Consider the following 21088-nt stretch of genomic DNA (forward strand, 5'->3'; position numbering starts at 1 on the left):
ATCGGTCTGACTCCACGAAAGACCTAACTGCAGGTTCTGTGGGAGAAGCCACCAGCCTAGTGTGAGCTTCACTGGGTCTGGGACACTGACCCTGACATCTAGGGATTCTCTTTTTTCGTCCCAGGAGGAAAGGAGGAAGAATTGGAGGGGTCTGGAGTGGAGCTTCGCCCACTGGACCGCCGGGATACAAGAAGTCATTAGACCCAGCACCCTCAAGATGTCCCTGAAGGAGGACTCTGCTCTCTCCATCGTCGACCTGACCGCTGTCATGAGACCCCGGATCTTGTCTTCGGGCAAAAAGAGCTTCCTCTCCAGGGAGTTTATCAGAAACCCTAGATAAACCTTCCTCTGCTCCGGAAGGAGCGAGGATTTTTCTTTGTTGATAATCCGAACCCAAGGACTCCAGGGTAGTCATGACAGCGGCCAGGTCCGTAAGGAGATCCTGACTCTGGTTGTACAGTAGCAGATCGTCGAGATAGGGGACTATCGCTATCCCTTGCAAGTGCAGGAAAGCGTTTGCCTCCGCCAGGACCTTTGTAAAGACCCTTGGACTGGATGCCAGTCCGAAAGGGAGGGCAGCAAATTGCCAATGCTGCACTCCCTGGACGGAGGCGATCACAAACCTGAGGAACCTCTGATGACCCCAAAAAATTGGGACATGGAGATAAGCGTCTCTTAAATCGATGGTAACCATGAATACCTCCCTCAGTAGAAGCCTCCTGAGGCTGTAAACACTCTCCATTCAAAACCTCTTGTGGAAGAGAGAGGTATTCAGGGGTCTCAGATTGATAATCAACCGAAATTTCCCTGACGGCTTTGAGACCACAAAGATATGGGAGTAGACGCCCAAACCTCTCTGGTCCACAGGGACTGGAACTATAAACCCCTGCTCTGCGACGTTTTGCAGAAGGCCTGCGGACTTGAGGGGGTCTCTGGGTAAGTGAGTCAGAATAAATTTCGGAGGGGGAAGCTGACAGAACTCTAGCTTGTAACCCTCCCTTACAATCTGGAGAATATGGGGGCTCTGAGAAATACTCTCCCACCTGGGAAGGAATTGGGAGAGTCTTCCCCCGACCTTCCCGTCATTTGGAATCCTTGTCGTTGGGTTTTGTGTTGGAAAAAAATTATACCTCCTTTTTGTTTTTCCTTCCCAACTCCCCAACGTCTATTGTTAGAAGGCCTCTTCTCTGAAGGACGGCTTCTACCTCCAAATCCACCCTGGGGGCCTCAAAAAACTCTTTTCCCGTTCTGTCTAGGCTTAGTAGGAAAACGCACACCCTTCTCCGAGGATCTAGTCAGAGCCTGATCCAGGCCTGTACCGAAAAGAAGGGAGCCCTCGAAGGGAAGACCACAAAGGCGGTTCTTAGACGCAAGATCCCCATTCCACATCTTGACCCACACTGCTCTCCTAGCAGAGTTGATGAGGGCTCCCGTCTTTGCGGTAGAACGCACAGTCTCTACCGCGGCATCAGCTAATTAAGCCACTGCACTCCCTATGAGCTGTAGGGAATCCAGAATCTCCTTTGATTTTGAAACCTGGGACACATGCTCCATCAACTTGAAGATCCAAGAATCTGCGTTCCTAGCAATACAGGCCGAAGCCAAAGTGGGGCTCAAGGCAGCCGCATTAGCTTCCTAGGCCCTACGCAAGGAGGTCTCAGCCCGCCGATCCATAGAATCTTTCAAGTTGCCTGCGTCCTCAAAGGAGAGGTCAGACTGTTAGGAGACCTGCGCAAGGGGGGAGTCCAATCTAGGTACCTTAAAGAACTTAGATTCCTCTTCTTCTTTAAAGGGACAACGACGTTTCCAAGTTTTGTACCTTAAAAGTTTTCTTCTCTGGTTTGGCCCACTCCCTAAGGATGATATCCTTGAGGGACTGGTGTACTGGAATAGCCTTAGACTGAGACTTAACTAGGCCCTGGTACAATCTATCCTGTGTGGAAATCTGTTCCGCAGGCTGTGGAATCTCCTCGGAGGCATAAACTGCCTCAAGGAGGCTTTCCATCTCATCGGCTGAAAAGATATATCTGCCTGTCCTCGCATCCCCATCCTCTTCCTCCGCCTGACTATCTGCAAAACCCTCCCCCTGAGGGGGGATTTCTGAGTCCTCAGAGTCTGATACCAAAGACCCCAGAGACTCCTGGCGGACCCTATAAAAGTGAGAAGAAGAGGAAGTTTCCTGAGAAGAGGGCCCTGCAATGGGGGGGGCTCAGGCTCTTTGCTTTTAAGAGACACTTGAAATTCTTTAAGCGTAGAGAGCATCTGAGACTGGACCTCAAGAAACCCCTTCATAATCTCAGAGGTCTCCTTCCCTGTTAACTTTTGAATGCACTTAGCACAAAAAGGTTTAGAATAATCTAAGGGTAGTTTGCTATTGCAATAGCCACATCTCCTAGAATGGCTAGTGTCCTTGGAAGAACGACTAGCACCCCCCTGGGCAATGATGTCCTCCTCTAAGAAGGAAAGGATACACACAGGCATGCATGTAAATAACCGGGGGAAGCAAAACCGGGTCCTAGCCCACCATACCCCCTGTACAACAGGAAGACACACCCCCCGTGGCCTCCTCTGCAGCCAGGGCCATGGGTGGCCGGTCCTCTCGCTCCATACTTGAGGGAGGATAAGGGCGCCTCTCTCTCTCTCGGCTGCTGCTTGCGTGTCCCCGGTGAAATGAGAGCCGACACTGGCGTGCTGAAGCCGATGGTGGTCGCCATCTTTAGCAGAGTCGGCCTGGAAGTGACCGAGCTGCGTCGGCCGGTTCCTGTGCTTGTACTTGAGGGAGGATAAGGGCGCCTCTCTCTCTCGGCTGCTGCTTGTGTGTCCCCGGTGAAATGAGAGCCGACAGTGGCGTGCTGAAGCCGATGGTGGCCGCCATCTTTAGCAGAGTCGGCCTGGAAGTGACCGAGCTGCGTCGGCCGGTTCCTGTGCATAGACGCCGGAATCCTGGTGCAAAATTCGAAAGGAGAAGTGACTACCACCTCCTGCAGCTTCAGACCGCACAGGGCCCCCACCACCGGAGAGAGCCTGACCCACAAACCTCCAAGGTAGGGGGGAAGGGGAGAGAGAGAGAGAGAGAGAGAGAGAGAGAGAGAGAGAGAGAGAGAGAGAGAGAGAGAGAGAGAGAGAGAGAGAGAGAGAGAGAGAGAGAGAGAGAGAGAGAGAGAGAGAGAGAGAGAGAGAGAGAGAGAGAGAGAGAGAGAGAGAGAGAGAGAGAGAGAGAGAGAGAGAGAGAGAGAGAGAGAGAGAGAGAGAGAGAGAGAGAGAGAGAGAGAGAGAAGACTAGCCCCTGGAGCTCCAAGATAGCCACTATCCCAGGAGACTCCAGCTCTCAGGGGGGCCCTTCTAGCTCACTCAGTGAGGCCCCCCTGAGTAAGAAGGGACCCCCTAGGAAGGGATGAATCCGACTAGACCCAGAGGCAACCCAGTGCCTACGGTCCAGCTCCCAGGGGGGGACCACCAGCCCTAGGCCAGGAAAAAATAAAAAATCGTTTCGCTGTGAGGAAACACAATCAAGAACTGAGGAGCACGGGAAGGGCAGGGTTTTTAACCTCTTTTTTGATTGTTTCCTGTCAGGTGGAGCCAGTCATCTCTCAGGGTGCAGTCCTGGAAGACGACTTGAGAAATCAGCATAATTTTTCTTTTATATATAGGAGGAAATGCTGCGCTATCTGGATTTTAGTCTTGATGCCATGACACTAAATAAAAAAATGTGTTGACGTGCAAAGTTTTTTTTTTTTTTTTTTTACCATCGAGTGTGTGTGATCACAGCACCACAAACCTTATAATCCACATATGTATTGAAATGTATAAAGTGCTTCCATGTTGGTAAATAAGTATATAAAGTATTTTTGTGCAAACTCCAAAAAGTTCATACAAAATCAAATCAAATCAAAAACTTTATGTATCAAATATAGTGATCCAAATACATGCAAAAAAATATATATTTAACCGGTTAAGAACCGGCGCCTGTACATACACATTGGCAGAATGGCACTGACAGGCAAATCAACGTATATTTACATCAGTTTGAATTTGCCGCCGTGCGCACGCACGCAAGCCTGCCGCAAGCTACGTCACATTTACACAGTAACCAGTGAATTTTTATAGCACTGATCGCTGTATAAATGTGAATGGTCCCAAAATAGCGCCAAAAGTGTCCAATGTGTCCGCCATAATGTCGCAGTCATGATAAAAATAAAAAAAAGAAGAAAATCGCTGATTGCCACCATTAGAAGAATATGTATCGGCCTAAACGGATGAAAACATTTGTTTATCTTTTTTTGGGCATATGTATTATAGCAAAAAAGTAAAATATTGCTTTTTTTTCCAAAATTGTCGCTCTATTTTTGTTTATAGCGCAAACATTTTTTTAAAAACTGCCTAGGTGATCAAATACCACCAAAAGAAAGCTCTATTTGAGGGGGAAAAAAAAGGACATCAATTTTGTTTGGGTGCCACGTCGCACGACCGCGCAATTTTCAGTTAGAGCGACGCAGTGCCGAATAGCAAAAGTGCTCTGGTCTTTGGCCAGCCAAATGGTCAGGGGCTAAAGTGGTCAGGCCCCGTAGACACACCATAGAATCCATCCGCTGAAAAATCTCAGCGGAACGGTTTCAGCGGATAGATTCTATGGTGTGTACATTCCTGCGGATATTTATCCGCGGGAATTTCACGATTCCAGCAGATAAAAATTTGTAGACATGTCTACAAATCTATCCGCTTGAATCGATCCCAACGGATTGATCCGCTGGTCTGTACAGACTCACCGGATCAATCCGTCCGAAGGGATCCCCCGCATGCGTCGTAATGATTTGACGCATGCGTGGAATTCCTTATATGACAGCGTCGCGCTCGTCGCCGCGTCATCATCGCGGCGACGGCGCGACACGTCATCGCGAGGGGATTTTGGCACGGATTTCGATCCTATGGTGAGTACACTCCATCGGATCCAAATACGCTGAAATCCTCGAGAGGATTTATCCGCGGAAACGGTCCGCTGGACCGTATCCGCGGATAAATCCTCTCGTGTGTACTAGGCCTTAGAGTGATCCAGTGATCAAAAGTGCTGAGTGCACACACGATAAGTGTTAACATTTCATATACAATAGTAACATTAAATATTGCAGTGCATTCCAAAATTAATCACAGCTTGTACTGGTGATAAAACTTGTGTTCACCCAGGTGCTCCCCCTTTATGTATGTACGCTCACCTTAGAGCGTGTGACCTCACAGTTAAGTTTAGTCAGAACACGCTTGTGAACCACCCCTGGGTTCAGTGTCAGTAATGGAGTCCTGGGCTGCTCAGTTCTGCTGCTTCCACACTCATGCAAAACATGAAGGGACTTGATAGTGTGATACCGTTTTATTAAATAATTTTTTTACTAAACCATAACCCCTCTGACAGTGTACTCACTCTATAGAAAGCCAAACAAAACGCCAAAATAGTATGTCTATCCTTTCTGGACAGTTCAGCTGTCTCCTGCTTCATCCTGTCCCCTCGTCAACATGTGTCGATACAGGGATGAATCTTCCTCAGGGGGGATCATACAACATGAAGACAGTGCAGTATTTCCTCTATAAATATTGCATTAGCACGATTTTATGGGACGTGATCAGTGCTAGCAGCTGTCCTTATAGGAGGAGTTACTTATTTACAGATTTTGGGTAGCTCGCAAGATTTCTTGGGTCTCAGATTATCATTTTTCTTTTACATCAGAGATGTGCTTTTGGAAAGTGTATGGTTCAGGGGTTCTTTTACAAACCCTTTAAAAATTTAAAATCTTTTAAAAAAAACTGTCGGCCCACCAGGAGTCAAAATTAGAGTGCAGGGTCTGGCAGCGAACTTATTAGTCTCATCCTTTTGTTGTCAATTCTCCATGATTGCATTACATCAGATGGGCCACATATCATCTGTAACTTGGGCAGTGGGTTCTGCTGCTTGTTCCCAGCCACAAATCTTCTAGAACTGGGGTCTCCAAACTTTCTAAACAAAAGGCCAGTTTACTGTCCTTTAGACTTTAGGGGGGCCAGACTGTGGCCAGTAGGAATAGGATTTTTTTTCCCGGTATCATAGGGAGTAAATAATGCCTTATTGATGTCAGTGGCAGGAATTATGCCCCATCGTTGGAGTCAGTGGGTAGAATAGCGTCTCGTATCAGTGGGATGAATAGTGCCTCAAGAGCTAGCTAAGGGCCACATCTGGCCCTCGGGTCACAGTTTGTAGACCACTGATGTAGATAAATACCTCACTGTAACCAAGAGAATGGCTGAATCATTTTGCAGGCAAGATATCTAGTGTGCATTCAGGTGAAATACACTGTAGGAAGTTACCTGCTAAGGAGTTCCACACCCGCTGGAAACTTGGATACTTGTTCGGCTTGCCTATGTGTAAATAGGAACAAACAATATTACGCATGTATAATCAGAAAGTAGGATAGCAAGTTCAGACAAACATGTTTTAGCAAGATGCATCATGCAACTGACACATTACAAAGCCAAACACAAAATATGCCTCATACCTGCTCTGCTTTTTAATCTTCGCATCTTTAGACTTGTCGCCCAAGCTCTTCAATCTGCAGAGAGGAAATGGATAGATCATAGGAATTTACAATTTAGGTGAATCAGTAGCAGTAATGTCAGCAGTACTAATCACAGTTTTTTCTATAGCAAAAAGAAAAAAATACTGCTGCTCAAAAACGCTCTTGGTTTAGGCTAAAGTCACTTGGTGCCCAGCTACCAGGAGCACTGAATGTGTTTTAGGTCACGTGACACAACAGAAAGCGTATTGTTTTCAAATTTTATATATATATATATATATATATATATATATATATATATATATATATAAAAACAACAGGGCCTGGTCTAACCTATCTGATGTGAAGGTGCAGTAAAAAAAAGTCAGGGGGACATTGGATGAGAGTTGAGCAAGGCAGTGTACAATCAGGGTCTGTAAGGCGAAGGAAAATATAAAAAACAGATTTTTGCTAAAAAAAATTAGGATACAAAACGCAACAGAACCTAAATTCCTGCTAAATCTAAAAGATAAAACTGTATTGAGTTAACAAATAAACCTTTGTGTGTGAATTAGGTCTTGGGCTCATTCATTTGGGTGCTCTATGGCCTGTACCGTTTGAATCAGTGTTTTTTTTATGTGTGTGGAGCTGTGTGCAGGAAGCCTATGTTACGCTATGAGGATGCAGCGGCTGTACAAACATAGCCGCAGATCCTGATGTGACAGGTGTGTGGGTGCAGGTATATGGCCCTAACATAGACAATGAGCATTTAGCATCACACATCCAATTTTTACCATATTAAAATATTACATTTCAGGTAAGAAGACTTTAGTTTCCTATTTACCAGACTGAAGAACGGGACATATATATTACTTGCAGCTGACATGAGATTTAATAAAATGAAGTCTTTGTTCTCAATGCACTGATGCAATCAATGATAATTACACTACCAATTAAAAAAATCCTGACTTGTCGCTTCCTCTTATACCAAAAACTAGAAACACAGCCCAACCAATTGATGTGCTTAGCTCTTGGTCAGCCAGATTTAGTATGAACTTGTCAAATGCAGTTGCTCCATGGCTTAGCAAATGAGGAAAAGCTCTGACTTCCATCATCCGCCAATCGATGTCTCACTCCTCATTGGACAGATTGTCAGTCAAATGCCGAGACATGGGGGCAGGGCTGTGTCCCGCTCTCTGAGTCAATGGATGCAGCAGCAGGGCTCAGGAGCAAGCACACACGGGTGCACTTACACCAGGTGTGTCCAATCTTATTTCAAAGAGGGCCAGATTTGATTAAGTGAAAATGCGTGAGGGCCGATCATTTTGCCTGATATCCTTTGAACCACTAATACATTGCCGAACAAGAATTATCTTGCCTTTGTGGCTGTGTGTGGTGAAGAGATGAGCTTGGACGTGTTATTTGGAGAATATATACACACACACCCACACACACAGCCTGATCGCTGTAAAAATTACAATGGTCCCAAAGTAGCATCAAAAGCGTCCAGCGCAATATTGCAGTCCAAAAAAAAAAAAAAATTATAAAAGATAATTGGTCTTTTACCTATTTAAAGTTCAAAGTCGTATGGATAGTCTTCAATAGATCGTCCACCTCTTCTAGAGACAGCCTGTAGCAAGAAGAAGAGGCTTCTTTATCCTCTGAACCTGGGGAAACACTTCCTCCTTCGTCCTCCGAATCAATGGCCTCTCTGGGTGCAAAATAGATGGAGGAGAACAGGATGGTGTACTACCCCTGCTGCAAGACTTTGCAACCGGACGTTTGTCCAGAAAACATCGGAACATTTGAAAAGTGTCCGATAGTTCTTTCTGGAAGGAGCTGAGCAACTGCTTAGGCTGGGAAGCAGGTGTCACTGATGTTTTGGGTGATGTGTGAGCTACAAAGGCACAAGGAATTTGGTCAAAATTGATTGCAAGATGGAGTGCGCATGCGCCAGAGCTCTGCATCATCCTGGACCACCGCCGCCTTTGTAGCCACCTAGGAGCTCCCTAAAAAGGGACCATAAGGCTCCGGAGACCCCCGTGCACACCCCTGGATGTCTGCCCTGCTTACCCGTCGCGATCTTTGGCCTCAATTTGAAACGGCAGCAAGGGGAGGGTGTACCAAGATGGCCGCCGTTACCTCAGCTCCTCAGACACACGCGGCCCACATGGAGGGAACACCAGTACAGAGGCAAGTCATAGCCCCAACCACCCTCACCTACTACTAGGTGACACAGGGGGTACAGCAAACCCCCCCCTGGCCCCCTCACCGGCCTCCACGAAATCCCTGCTGGGCCGCACTATGGAGGATTACGCCCTGTCACCACTCGGGCCTACTCACTCACACCTCCTGGCCACCCCATCCCTGGGATACCTAGACCAGGACCCTGCCTCACCTTCTGTGGACCTGTTCCTCAGACTCTCTGACCTCCTAGAGAAGGGACTGGCCAGCACGGCCGCTCAAATCACTAGAGACATTAAATCAGATTTCCAAAATCTGGGATCCAGAATGGAGGCCATAGAAAAACAAATTGGACTTCACATTATCCAGAACCAATCAAAATTCACACCACATTCAGGCCCTACAGGACCAACTTGATACAGCCTTCTCCAGAATTGATGACTTGGAGAATAGGTCCAGGAGATATAACTTCAGACTGCGTGGCCTACCTGAAACTGTCACGGACGTGACCCCTGCAGTCCAGGACCTCATCAAGGCCCTGATCCCCAATGCCCCCCCCTCATTGCCTGGAGCTGGACAGAGCCCACAGAGCCCTGGGACCCCCCCAGAAGGACGGATCTCCCAGGGACAATATTGTGAAGCCACACTTATGCGGTGAAGGAGGAGGTTATGCGACAATGTCGATCATTACCACAGGTGACCTGCCAGGGCCACCAAGTACAGATATTCGCTGATCTCTCCCCCTCAACAATCCAGAAACAGATCTCCTAAGCCACTCCTGATGGTCCTCTCACAACGGGACATTAAATACAGATGGGCTTTCCCGTTTGCTGTGAAGTTCACCTTGAACGGCAAGACGCATTCCTTCTCAAACCTGCCAGACGGCGAGAAGATCTTCCTCAGCCTCAAGCTCATTTCTCAGGAAGCCCCCATGTACTACTCCAATGCATCCACTGGTTCCTCAAGGCGACCTCCTCCTACAAGCCCAGTCTCTCCTGTTTGGAACAAGAGCATGCCCAAAAGATCAAAGGACGGCAGACCTCCATAAGACACAGATTAAATCTCTCATTTACCCTTCTCTCCTTCATTCTCCTCACCATTGAGGGAAAATTCACCCGTTGATGGAGCTGGAAGCTCCTGGTCCTTGTGGCCCTTTGACTTTTCCACCCCCATACTGGTTATACGGCTGTTCCGTTATCACCTAGCCAATCTTCTCCAGTTGCTAGTTGACGGCAAGTTCAGAAGTCTAGCCTCTGAGTTGACTGAATCTCTGAAGCAAGATTCGTCCGCCATGTTTTCTAAGTCTTCAATTTTCTCAGTTTTTAAATTTTTTTGACTGTTCTATTTTTGATTATTCCACTTTTTTTTCTACCGCCTCCAAACCCCAAAAACGTCTGGTTTTCTGAAGGAGGCTCCCTGCATCCTTTCGAGTGGGGATCCTGGGGGGGGGGGGCATGGGACAAAGGTTTCCAACACCTGGAGGACAGCACTACCTTGGGCACGGGGTACCCTGCACGGACATTCTATCTAGATACCGGGGGTTGTTGTTGGACACCGGGGGGGGCCCTCTCCCTCATGGGGGGGGGGGTCGCTCCTGCGCCGGCCCTGGGGACCCTGGTTCCCACACAGCCTCTGGGATGAGTTATAGAAGGTTGGGCTTTGATCTTTGTGTTTATTTTTCCTCAGCAGTCGGTGTCCGGGGTGACACACTTGCGACTCAACCTCTCCCATAGTTGCAGTTTTTTTTGCACCTATGGGATGGGTTGTCGGTTCCCATTTCGGGGTGACCGACCATTTTTGGTAGGAGTTTGGCAGATTTGTTTTATGCCAAACTCGATAGGTCTTCTTGGAAGACATCTTGTCCTATTTTGTTTTTTTTTCTTATTTCTCTCTTTCTCTTACTGTTCTTGTTTTTCCAGCTGATCTGCCGGGGAGGAGCCGAGACTGGAACCTACATCGATTTGTACCTCATCAGGCCCACACGCCTAATCGGGATCATAAGAGTTGGCAGGAGATAAGTGATGGTACCTATGACAGCATTCCACCTCTGTGTCCCCATGGCTAGTCCTCAGCCCCCAGGTCCTAATGTAAGGATAGCCACACATAATGACCAGGGTTTAAACTCCTCTCAGAAAAGAAGAAAAGCTTTTGATTACTATCATTCCCTCAGACTGGACATTGTTATGCTCCAGGAGACCCATTTCCCGATGCGATACAGCCCTAATTTCCTACACGCTAAATACCCAACATTCTTCCTCACAAATGCAGAGAACAAGACTAAAAAGGTAGCAATCCTATTTTCAAAATGTAGCAATTTCTCTATGACAGCTGTCCACAGAGACCCGGAGGGCAGATTTATACTGGTGAAGGGCACCATGGAGGGCACCTCGTATTCCATGGTGTCATATTACGCCCCCAACGCAGGTCAGACGCAATTCTTTCAATCTCTCTGTAAAACCCTTGCCCCCCTCTTAGAAGGCAGAGTCATCCTAGGTGGGGACTCGAACACAGCCTTTGACCAGGGCCTAGACAGATCCAGACCTCCTGGAGCTCAATTAACCCGCCCAACTAGAGCTAGTCTTAAAATAACTAAACTTATCCATTTGCACGGCCTGGTAGACATCTGGAGGGAACTGAATCCCTTTAAAGGGGACTGCACCCACTATTCCTGCCCCCACCAGACATACGCTAGGATCGACCATGTCCTAGTCCAGGGTTCGACGAAATCCGGGCGCCAGGTTGCAATTGCGACTAGAATTAGCAACCTGGCGCCTGGGGAAGGAAGCATAGGCCTGCAGAAAGCCGCAGCGGGGGAGGTGGTAAACACAGGATACCCCATCCTGCGTCTCCGTGCACAATCACATTGGGCCACGCCAGCCGGTAATTGAGGCCACAGATTTGCGACCTTCTGCAGGCCTATGCTTTTTTCTGTGATCTGGCGCCATCTTGTGGTGGCCGTTGGCATGACAAGACAACCAGCAATGCTAGAGAGAGAGCGCACTGCGCGTGCGTAGATTTGCGGACGAGGGAGAGCGCACTGCGCGTGCGTAGATTTGCGGACGAGGGAAAACACACTGCGCGTGCGTAGATTTGCAGACGAGGGAAAACACACTGCGCGTGCGTAGATTTGCAGACGAGGGAAAACACACTGCACGTGCGTAGATTTGCGGACGAGGGAGAACGCACTGCGCGCGCGTAGATTTGCAGACGAGGGAAAACACACTGCGCGTGCGTAGATTTGCAGACGAGGGAGAGCGCACTGCGCGTGCGTAGATTTGCAGACGAGGGAGAGCGCACTGCGCGCGCGTAGATTTGCAGACGAGGGAAAACACACTGCGCGTGCGTAGATTTGCAGACGAGGGAAAACACACTGCGCGTGCGTAGATTTGCAGACGAGGGAGAGCGCACTGCGCGTGCGTAGATTTGCAGACGAGGGAGAGCGCACTGCGCGTGCGTAGATTTGCAGACGAGGGAAAACACACTGCGCGTGCGTAGATTTGCAGACGAGGGAAAACACACTGCGCGTGCGTAGATTTGCAGACGAGGGAAAACACACTGCACGTGCGTAGATTTGCGGACGAGGGAGAACGCACTGCGCGCGCGTAGATTTGCAGACGAGGGAAAACACACTGCACGTGCGTAGATTTGCGGACGAGGGAGAACGCACTGCGCGCGCGTAGATTTGCAGACGAGGGAAAACACACTGCGCGTGCGTAGATTTGCAGACGAGGGAGAGCGCACTGCGCGTGCGTAGATTTGCAGACGAGGGAGAGCGCACTGCGCGTGTAGATTTGCAGACGAGGGAAAACACACTGCGCGTGCGTAGATTTGCAGACGAGGGAAAACACACTGCGCGTGCGTAGATTTGCAGACGAGGGAGAGCGCACTGCGCGTGCGTAGATTTGCAGACGAGGGAGAGCGCACTGCGCGTGCGTAGATTTGCAGACGAGGGAAAACACACTGCGCGTGCGTAGATTTGCAGACGAGGGAGAGCGCACTGCGCGTGCGTAGATTTGCGGACGAGGGAGAGCGCACTGCGCGTGCGTAGATTTGCGGACGAGGGAGAGCGCACTGCGCGTGCATAGATTTGCGGACAAGGGAGAGCGCACTGCGCGTGCATAGATTTGCGGACAAGGGAGAGCGCACTGCATGTGTGTACATTTGCGGACGAGGGAGAGCGCACTGCATGTGTGTACATTTGCGGACGAGGGAGAGCGCACTGCATGTGTGTACATTTGCGGACGAGGGAGAGCGCACTGCGTGTGTGTACATTTGCGGACGAGGGAGAGCGCACTGCGTGTGTGTACATTTGCAGACGAGGGAGAGAGCACTGCGTGTGTGTACATTTGCAGACGAGGGAGAGCGCACTGCGTGTGTGTACATTTGCGGACGAGGGAGAGCGCACTGCGTGTGTGTACATTTGCGGACGAGGGAGAGCGCACTGCGTGTGTGTACATTTGCGGACGAGGGAGAGCGCACTGCGTGTGTGTACATTTGCGGACGAGGGAGAGCGCACTGCGTGTGTGTACATTTGCGGACGAGGGAGAGCGCACTGTGTACATTTGCGGACGAGGGAGAGCGCACTGCGTGTGTGTGTACATTTGCGGACGAGGGAGAGCGTACTGCGTGTGTGTACATTTGCGGACGAGGGAGAGCGTACTGCGTGTGTGTACATTTGCGGACGAGGGAGAGCGCACTGCGTGTGTGTACATTTGCGGACGAGGGAGAGCGCACAGCGTGTGTGTACATTTGCGGACGAGGGAGAGCGCGCTCTGCACGTGTAGATTTGTGGATAAGCGATACATCAGTTCCATACTGAATCGTGCGACGATGAAGGCGCACACAATGTCCTCACATACAGGATTGCTCCAATCACTGACTTTTTCAGTCACGGAAGCCATGGCTGGTCTACAGATATGTCATTAAAGGAAGTTGCATTCCTTTGCATGTCTCAATGATGTGTAAACTAGCAGGGCTCCTTGATTGTACTGCAAAGTTTACCATAAAGATGCAGCAACATGGAAAACTTCCCATTGAGAGAAGCCAGCAAGCTCCTGGTTTCCTCCACACAGCCCCCCACACATACACCAGAATGTCTGACTGGGGAAAGCCACCCTGACAAATCATTGACTGAGCATGCAGGTGACCAGAGGAAGAACATATATAAATACATGGAGTCCTGCCATGCAGAGCAGAGTACAGTGCTGAATACAGGACACGCCTTTACCCGCTAGTGAAGTCTTGCTGGACAGTGAGTAGCCGCTCCCGAAGGTTCTCAAACATCCTGAGCTCAGCTCTCCTCTCTTTGTATCTCTCAATGTGTACACTGCACCATGTCCTCCTTCCTCATAGCATCACAGTCACGAGCTGAGAGGCGAGGCCAGGCCCGCCCAGAGGAGGCATCCCCGCATCCCTTTAGATGGGATCTGAGTTTAGGCGATATGTACATGACCGTTATTGGATAGTAATACAACTGGAGCCCTTCCAGAACAGGAAAGGGTGAGGATATTACAAAGAAGCTTGATGTGGAGGAGAACAGAGTGTGACAGTGTGTGTATACTTACCAAATGCCCCTCATCTAGGTTGTGTCTTGGGATCACAGCATGAATACTCAAAAAATGGTATTGACTGAGGGGGTTGTACCCGTTTGTGAAAGGTTTCCATATCATTATGGGTGGACGCTCAAGAAGTGGGCATGACATGGGCAGGATGTATTACAGGTGAGCCATTGACAGGGGTGGTAGTGAGGAATGGAAGAAAGATGTTGGTTAGTATGCATGTGCCAAAAAGGAGTGTGGAAGGTATGACAATGGGTAGTACAGTTGTATTCAAAATTATTCAACCCCCACTGAAATTGATTGTTTTGCCCAGTTTAACACTGATTTTGATCATCCTGTCATCCTGCTTACAATTAAATCAAAGAGGCACGTGTAGGTCAGACAAATATAACATAACATTTATAATGAAATAACCACAAATGTCTTTTCTGTGCTCACATCAATATCAGTTTTATTCAACCCCCAATTGACATTCAATCTTAGTACTTAGTACAACATCCTTTTACAGTTATAACAGCTTTTAAACGTGAAGCATAGCTTGACACAAGTGTCTTGCAGCGATCTACGGGTATCTCCGCCAATTCGTCATGGGCAAAAGCCTCCTGTTCAGTCACATTCTTAGGCTTGCGCACTGCAACTGCTTTCTTTAAGTCCCACCAGAAGTTCTCAATCGGATTTAAGTCTGGTGACTGCGATGGCCACTCCAAAATGTTCCAGCCTTTAATCTGCAACCATGCTCTAGTGGACTTGGAGGTATGCTTGGGATCATTGTCCTGTTGAAAGGTCCAACGTCTCCCAAGCCTCATGTTTGTGACGGACTGCATCACATTGTCATTCAATATCTCCTGGTACTGAAGAGAATTCATGGTACCTTGCACACGCTGAAGCTTCCCTGTACCTGCAGAAGCAAAACCGCATGATTGACCCCCCGCCATGCTTCACAGTAGGCAAGGTGTTCTTTTCATCATAGGCCTTATTCTTCCTCCTCCAAACATAGCGTTGATCCATGGGCCCAAACACTTCTAATTTTGTTTCATCAGTCCACAGAACACAATCCCAAAACTTGTGTGGTTTGTCCACATGACTTTTGGCATACTGCAGTCGACTCTTCTTATTCTTTGGAGACAGCAAGGGGGTGTGCCTGGGTGTTCTGGCATGGAGGCCTTCATTAAGCAGTGTGCGCCATTGTCTGAGCAGAAACTTCAGTACCCACATCTGACAAATCTTTTCTCAGTTCCTCAGCAGTCACAAGTCAGCATCTTCTTTCTGCCACGACCAGGTAGCGTTTCAACAGTGCCCTTTGCCTTGAATTTGCGAATGATGCTTCCTATGGTGTCTCTTGGTATGTTTAACATCTTTGCAATCTTCTTATAGCCATTGCCCTTCCTGTGAAGAGTAATCACCTCTTCTCTTGTCTTCCCGGACCATTCTCTTGACTTCACCATGTTTGTAACCACACCAGTAAATGTCTAGAAGGAGCTGAGTATCACAGTCATTTTAAAGCTGCCTGATTGGTGCTTATTAGGCTTTATTGCTGCTCCCTGACATCCACAGGTGTTTTCAATACCTGATTGAAAACACTTCAATGAACCTCTGTTCTTCAAAGTGGTAGTCTTTAAAGGGTTGAATAATTGTGTAAATGAGGAATTCACAAAATAAACATTTACTACTGTATTACAAAACCAATTGATGTCATTTTAGTTGCATATGGTTCTTTAAGAAGTCCTTGTAGGATTTCATTCTGAATACAATTACAAATGTACACTAAATTCCCTAAAACCCTTTACAGCATTGGGGGGTTTAATAATTTTGAACACAACTGTATGTGTACGAGAGGAGTGTGGAAGGTATGACAGTGGGAAGTAGGTGTGCGAGAGGAGTGTGGAGGGTATGACAGTGGGCAGTATGTGTGTGAGAGGAGTGTGGAGGGTATGATAGTGGGAAGTATGTGTGTGAAATGGTGTGGAGGGTATGACAGTGGGAAGAATGTGGAGGGTATGACAGTGGGCAGAATGTGTGCGAGAGGAGTGTGGAGGGTATAACAGTGGGCAATATGTGTACAAAAGGAGTGTGGAGGGTATGACAGTGGGCAGTATGTGTGTGAGAGGAGTGTGGAGGGTATGACAGTGGGAAGTATGTGTGTGAAATGGTGTGGCGGGTATGACAGTGGGAAGTATGTGTAGGAGAGGAATGTGGAGGGTATGACAGTGGGAAGTATGTGTAGGAGAGGAGTTTGCAGGGTGTGACCGTGGGAAGTATGTGTGCGAGCGGAGTGTGGAGGGTATGACAGTGTGCAGTATGTGTGTGAGAGGAGTGTGGAGGGTATGACAGTGGGAAGTATGTGTAGGAAAGGAATGTGGAGGGTAGGACAGTGGGCAGAATGTGTGTGAGAGGAGTGTGGAGGGTATGACAGTGGGAAGTATGTGTAGGAGAGGAATGTGGAGGGTATGACAGTGGGCAGAATGTGTGCGAGAGGAGTGTGGTGGGTATGACAGTGGGCAGTATGTGTGTGAGAGGAGTGTGGAGGTTATGACAGTGGGAAGTATGTGTGTGAAATGGTGTGGCGGGTATGACAGTGGGAAGTATGTGTAGGAGAGGAATGTGGAGGGTATGACAGTGGGCAGAATGTGTGCGAGAGGAGTGTGGAGGGTATGACAGTGGGCAATATGTGTACGAAAGGAGTGTGGAGGGTATGACAGTGGGCAGTATGTGTGTGAGAGGAGTGTGGCGGGTATGACAGCGGGCAGTATGTATGTATGTGTAGGAAAGGAGGAAAGTATGTGTAGGAAAGGAGTTTGGAAGGTATGACAGTGGGAAGTATGTGTGTGAAATGGTGTGGAGGGTATGACAGTGGAAAGTATGTGTATGAGAGGAATGTCGAGGGTATGACAGTGGGCAGAATGTGTGCGAGAGGAGTGTGGAGGGTATGACAGTGGTCAATATGTGTACAAGAGGAGTGTATTACAGTGGGCAGTATGTGTGTGAGAGGAGTGTGAAGGGTATGACAGTGGGAAGTATGTGTGTGAAATGGTGTGGAGGGTATGACAGTGGGAAGTATGTGTAGGAGAGGAATGTGGAGGGTATGACAGTGGGAAGTATGTGTAGGAGAGGAGTTTGGAGGGTATGACAGTGGGAAGTATGTGTGCGAGCGGAGTGTGGAGGGTATGACAGTGTGCAGTATGCATAGGAGAGGAGTGTGGAGGGTATGGCAGTGGGCAGTATGTGTAGGAGAGGAGTGTGGAGGGTATGGCAGTGGGAAGTATGTGTAGGAGGAGAGTGTGGAGGGTATGACAGTGGGAAGTATGTGTAGGAGAGGAGTGCGGAAAGTATGACAGTGGGCACCATGTTTTGCTCAATCTATCGCCATCACCCCTTAGAGAACTTAAAAAGTATGTTTTTGCTATCTTATCTTGTATTGTATATCGTTGTTTCTGCTATGTATGTTGTATTGTATGCAATAGTGTACTTATTGAGGTCTATTTCTGTTATTTCGTAGTTTCCCCTGGCTTGTTCTAATCAAACTGAGACCAAAGAAATATGGTATCTGAAGTTTATGGGACAAGAAGGTTTAGCTGCCTGCCCTAGAGACAGAACAAAATAGCTGGGGAGTGAAGTTGTGGTTGTGTATTTGTGGTAGAGGAACTGCAGGAAGGGGAAGGAGGTTGAGAGCTTTTAGAGATTCTTCAGGTAAGCTGCCGGGGGTTGTTGGGCTGCTGGGAGGGATGTGTGAGGAAGTGGCAGGAAAAACAAAATGTTGGGATGGTGCCTGGGTATTTTATCAGCCTTAGGAGACATGGTCTGGATGGAAGGGTTGCAGAGCAGGGGGGGAAAGGGGCATTTTGAAGGGCACAGTAACATCAATGGGCACAGTAACATCAATGGGCACAGTGGCGACAATAGGCACAATGGGCACAGTGGGGACAATTGAAGGGCACAGTGGCGACAATTAAAGGGCACAGTGGTGACAATTGTCACAGTGGCGACAATTGGCACAGTGGCTGCGTTTGATGGCATGGCACAGTGGCTGTGTTTGATGGCATGGCACAGTGGCTGCATTTGATGGCATGGCACAGTGGCTGCATTTGATGGCATGGCACAGTGACTGCGTTTGATGGCATGGCACAGTGGTGTGAATTGATGATGGCATGGCACAGTGGCTGCGTTTGATGGCATGGCACAGTGGTGACAGTTGATGGCACAGTGGCTGCGTTTGATGACATGGCACAGTGGCTGCATTTGATGGCATGGCACAGTGACTGCGTTTGATGGCATGGCACAGTGGTGCAAATTGATGATGGCATGGCACAGTGGCTGCGTTTGATGGCATGGCACAGTGGTGACAATTGATGACACAGTGGCTGCGTTTGATGGCATGGCATAGTGACTGCATTTGATGGCATGGCACAGTGGCTGCGTTTGATGGCATGGCACAGTGGTGACAATTGATGGCACAGTGGCTGCATTTGATGGGCACAGTAAGGCTGCAATTTTTTTTTCCGTTTGCGCCCCCCCAAAAATGTTGAGCACCAGCCGCCACTGAGCTGCAGGGAGGGCAGGAATGGGCAATAGAGGTGAAGATGTGGGGAAAAGGTGAGGAAGGAGCAATAGAAACCACTACTAGAGGCAGAATACCTATCCTAGAGGCAAAACAAACCTATCAGTCTTTATCCTCAATAAGAAAGAGAAACTCACACTTAGCTTTAAAGAATGAGTGAAAAAAAAAAACAATACGCAAAAAATGACCCTGTCACTTGAAAAAAATATAAAAGTTCCCCACATAAGAAAGCTTTTTATAGTTCCCCTCCTATTTGCAGCAAACCCTCACCACTCCAGTATATTGAAAACTACTGTTTCCCCCCCTCCTACCTATGCTGTGTAGTGATGGTAAAAAAGATTTATTTAAATACCTTATTTCAAACTTGTTCATCTGTTATTTGCACTCCCTTCTCTTCCATGCGGCTATCGCTCCATGACACAGGGGAGCCTGAGCTTCTGTATCGTTTGACTGGACCAGACAGGATTAATTAAAGGGTATTAACACAGATCTTTTTTTACCAGCAGTATATATTATAGGTAGGAGGAGGGGGAGAAGCAGTGGTTTTAGACACATTTATATGTAGCCTTTACTTCCACTTTAAGGCTAAGTTCACACTTGCAAAAATTCTACCGCTAACACCAAAGCCTCGTACACACGATTGGATTTTCCGATGGGAATTGTGTGATAACAGGCTGTTGTCGGAAAATCCGACTATTTGTATGCTCCATCGGACAATTGTCAGATTTTCCGCCAACAAATGTGCGATAGCATGCTTTAAAATTGTTGTTGTCGGATTATCCGATCACGTGTACACAAGTCCTTCGGACAAAACTGCAAAGTGCAAACACGCATGATCAGAAGCAATGCTAACCATAACACAACATTAGCAGAAGTTGTCCAAAGGGTGGCGCTAAACAGCTGAAAAACCACATATTTTGTGTTTGTTGACAATTCTTGTCGTTTGTATGCAATACAAGTTCACAGTCAGCGCCCTTTGGGCAAAAGTCCTACGCTTTGTCCGATGAAAATCCGATCATGTGTACCAGGCTTAACGAGAACCAATGTGCCTATAGCGTTAATATTTTTTGACACGTTCACTCCAGGCGCCCTCAAAGTGATTTTTTTCTTATTAAGAATGAACTGTTTTTTTCCACCTCATTGTTATTTGATATTGATATAAGAAGCTCGTCAAACACATTGTAGATGGTTTGTAAACACGCTGTAAACGCTGCAGGCACATTAACCACTTGCCGACCGCCGTCTGTAGATATACGTCGGCAGAATGGCACGGCTGCACAAAGCAACGTACCTGTACATTGCTTTGAATTTTCCGAGGTGCGGGAGAGCTCCGTGACCGTGCCCGCGGACTCGATGTCTGCCGGTGTCCTCCGATCATGTCACAGAGCTGCAGAACAAAGAGATGTAAACAAGGCATATCCCTGTTCTGCCTAGTGACAGAACAGTGATCTACTGCTCCGCTCCCTGTCGTGTCACTTGTAGCCCAGCACCCCCACAGTTAGGATCATTCCCTAGGACACACTTAAAGCGGAGGTCTACACAAAAATGGAACCTAAGCTGTCCGGATCCCCCCTCCAGTGTCACAGTTGGCACCTTTCAGGGGGGAGCAGATACATGTCTAAGATATTTGCACCCACTTATGGGCATAGACCCCTTTATTATCTGCAGGAGTCAACGCCATGTCCTGCGCCCCCACACTGTCTTCTGGGAGACACACGGTCCCAGAAGACAGCAGGGACCAGCGGCATTGCGCAGCACGAGTCGCACATGCGCAGTAGGGAACCAGAAAGTAATGCCGCGTACACACGGTCGTTTTTTGTGATGAAAAAAAACGTAATTTTTTATCATGAAACAAAACAACGTTTTTCAAACTTCATTTTAAAAAACAACGTTGCCTACACACCATGGTTCTTTCAAAATGCTCTAGCAAAGCGCGGTTACGTTCAGCACGTACGACGGCACTCTGTTCCATTCAAGCTCACGTCATAACTTGCTTCTGAGCATGCGCGGGTTTAAAAACGTTGTTTTAAACGTCGTTTTAAATGTCGTTTTACTCACACACTATCATTTTAAATGACACAAAAAACAACGTTTTGAAAAACGACATAAAAAATTGAAGCATGTTCGAATTTTTTTTTTGTCGTTTTTCAGAAGACATAAAACTATGTTTTCCCCACACACGGTCATTTTAAATGACAGTAATGCGCCGCTCGGGTTTTTGTTGCGCTTTACCGTCATTTTAGCTGTGTTTTTGGCCACTAGCGGGGTGCTTTTAA

General features: G+C 47.9%; 1 protein-coding gene across 1 annotated transcript in view; it reads right to left on the reverse strand.

Annotated features, from left to right (window-relative positions):
- DTNBP1 (dystrobrevin binding protein 1) overlaps positions 1 to 14092 on the reverse strand; it is a 231658-nt gene extending 217566 nt beyond the window's left edge. The window contains exons 1-3 of the mRNA XM_040353753.1: positions 13927 to 14092; positions 6519 to 6572; positions 6331 to 6381 (exon numbers count right to left, since the gene is read on the reverse strand). Coding sequence (XP_040209687.1) covers positions 6331 to 6381; positions 6519 to 6572; positions 13927 to 13982 — 161 coding nt within the window. The 5' untranslated portion in view covers positions 13983 to 14092. The remainder of the gene's footprint in view (positions 1 to 6330; positions 6382 to 6518; positions 6573 to 13926) is intronic.
- Positions 14093 to 21088: the final 6996 nt, after the last annotated feature.

The sequence above is a fragment of the Rana temporaria genome, chromosome 5 (genome assembly GCF_905171775.1).
Source record: "Rana temporaria chromosome 5, aRanTem1.1, whole genome shotgun sequence".
NCBI lineage: Eukaryota > Metazoa > Chordata > Amphibia > Anura > Ranidae > Rana > Rana temporaria.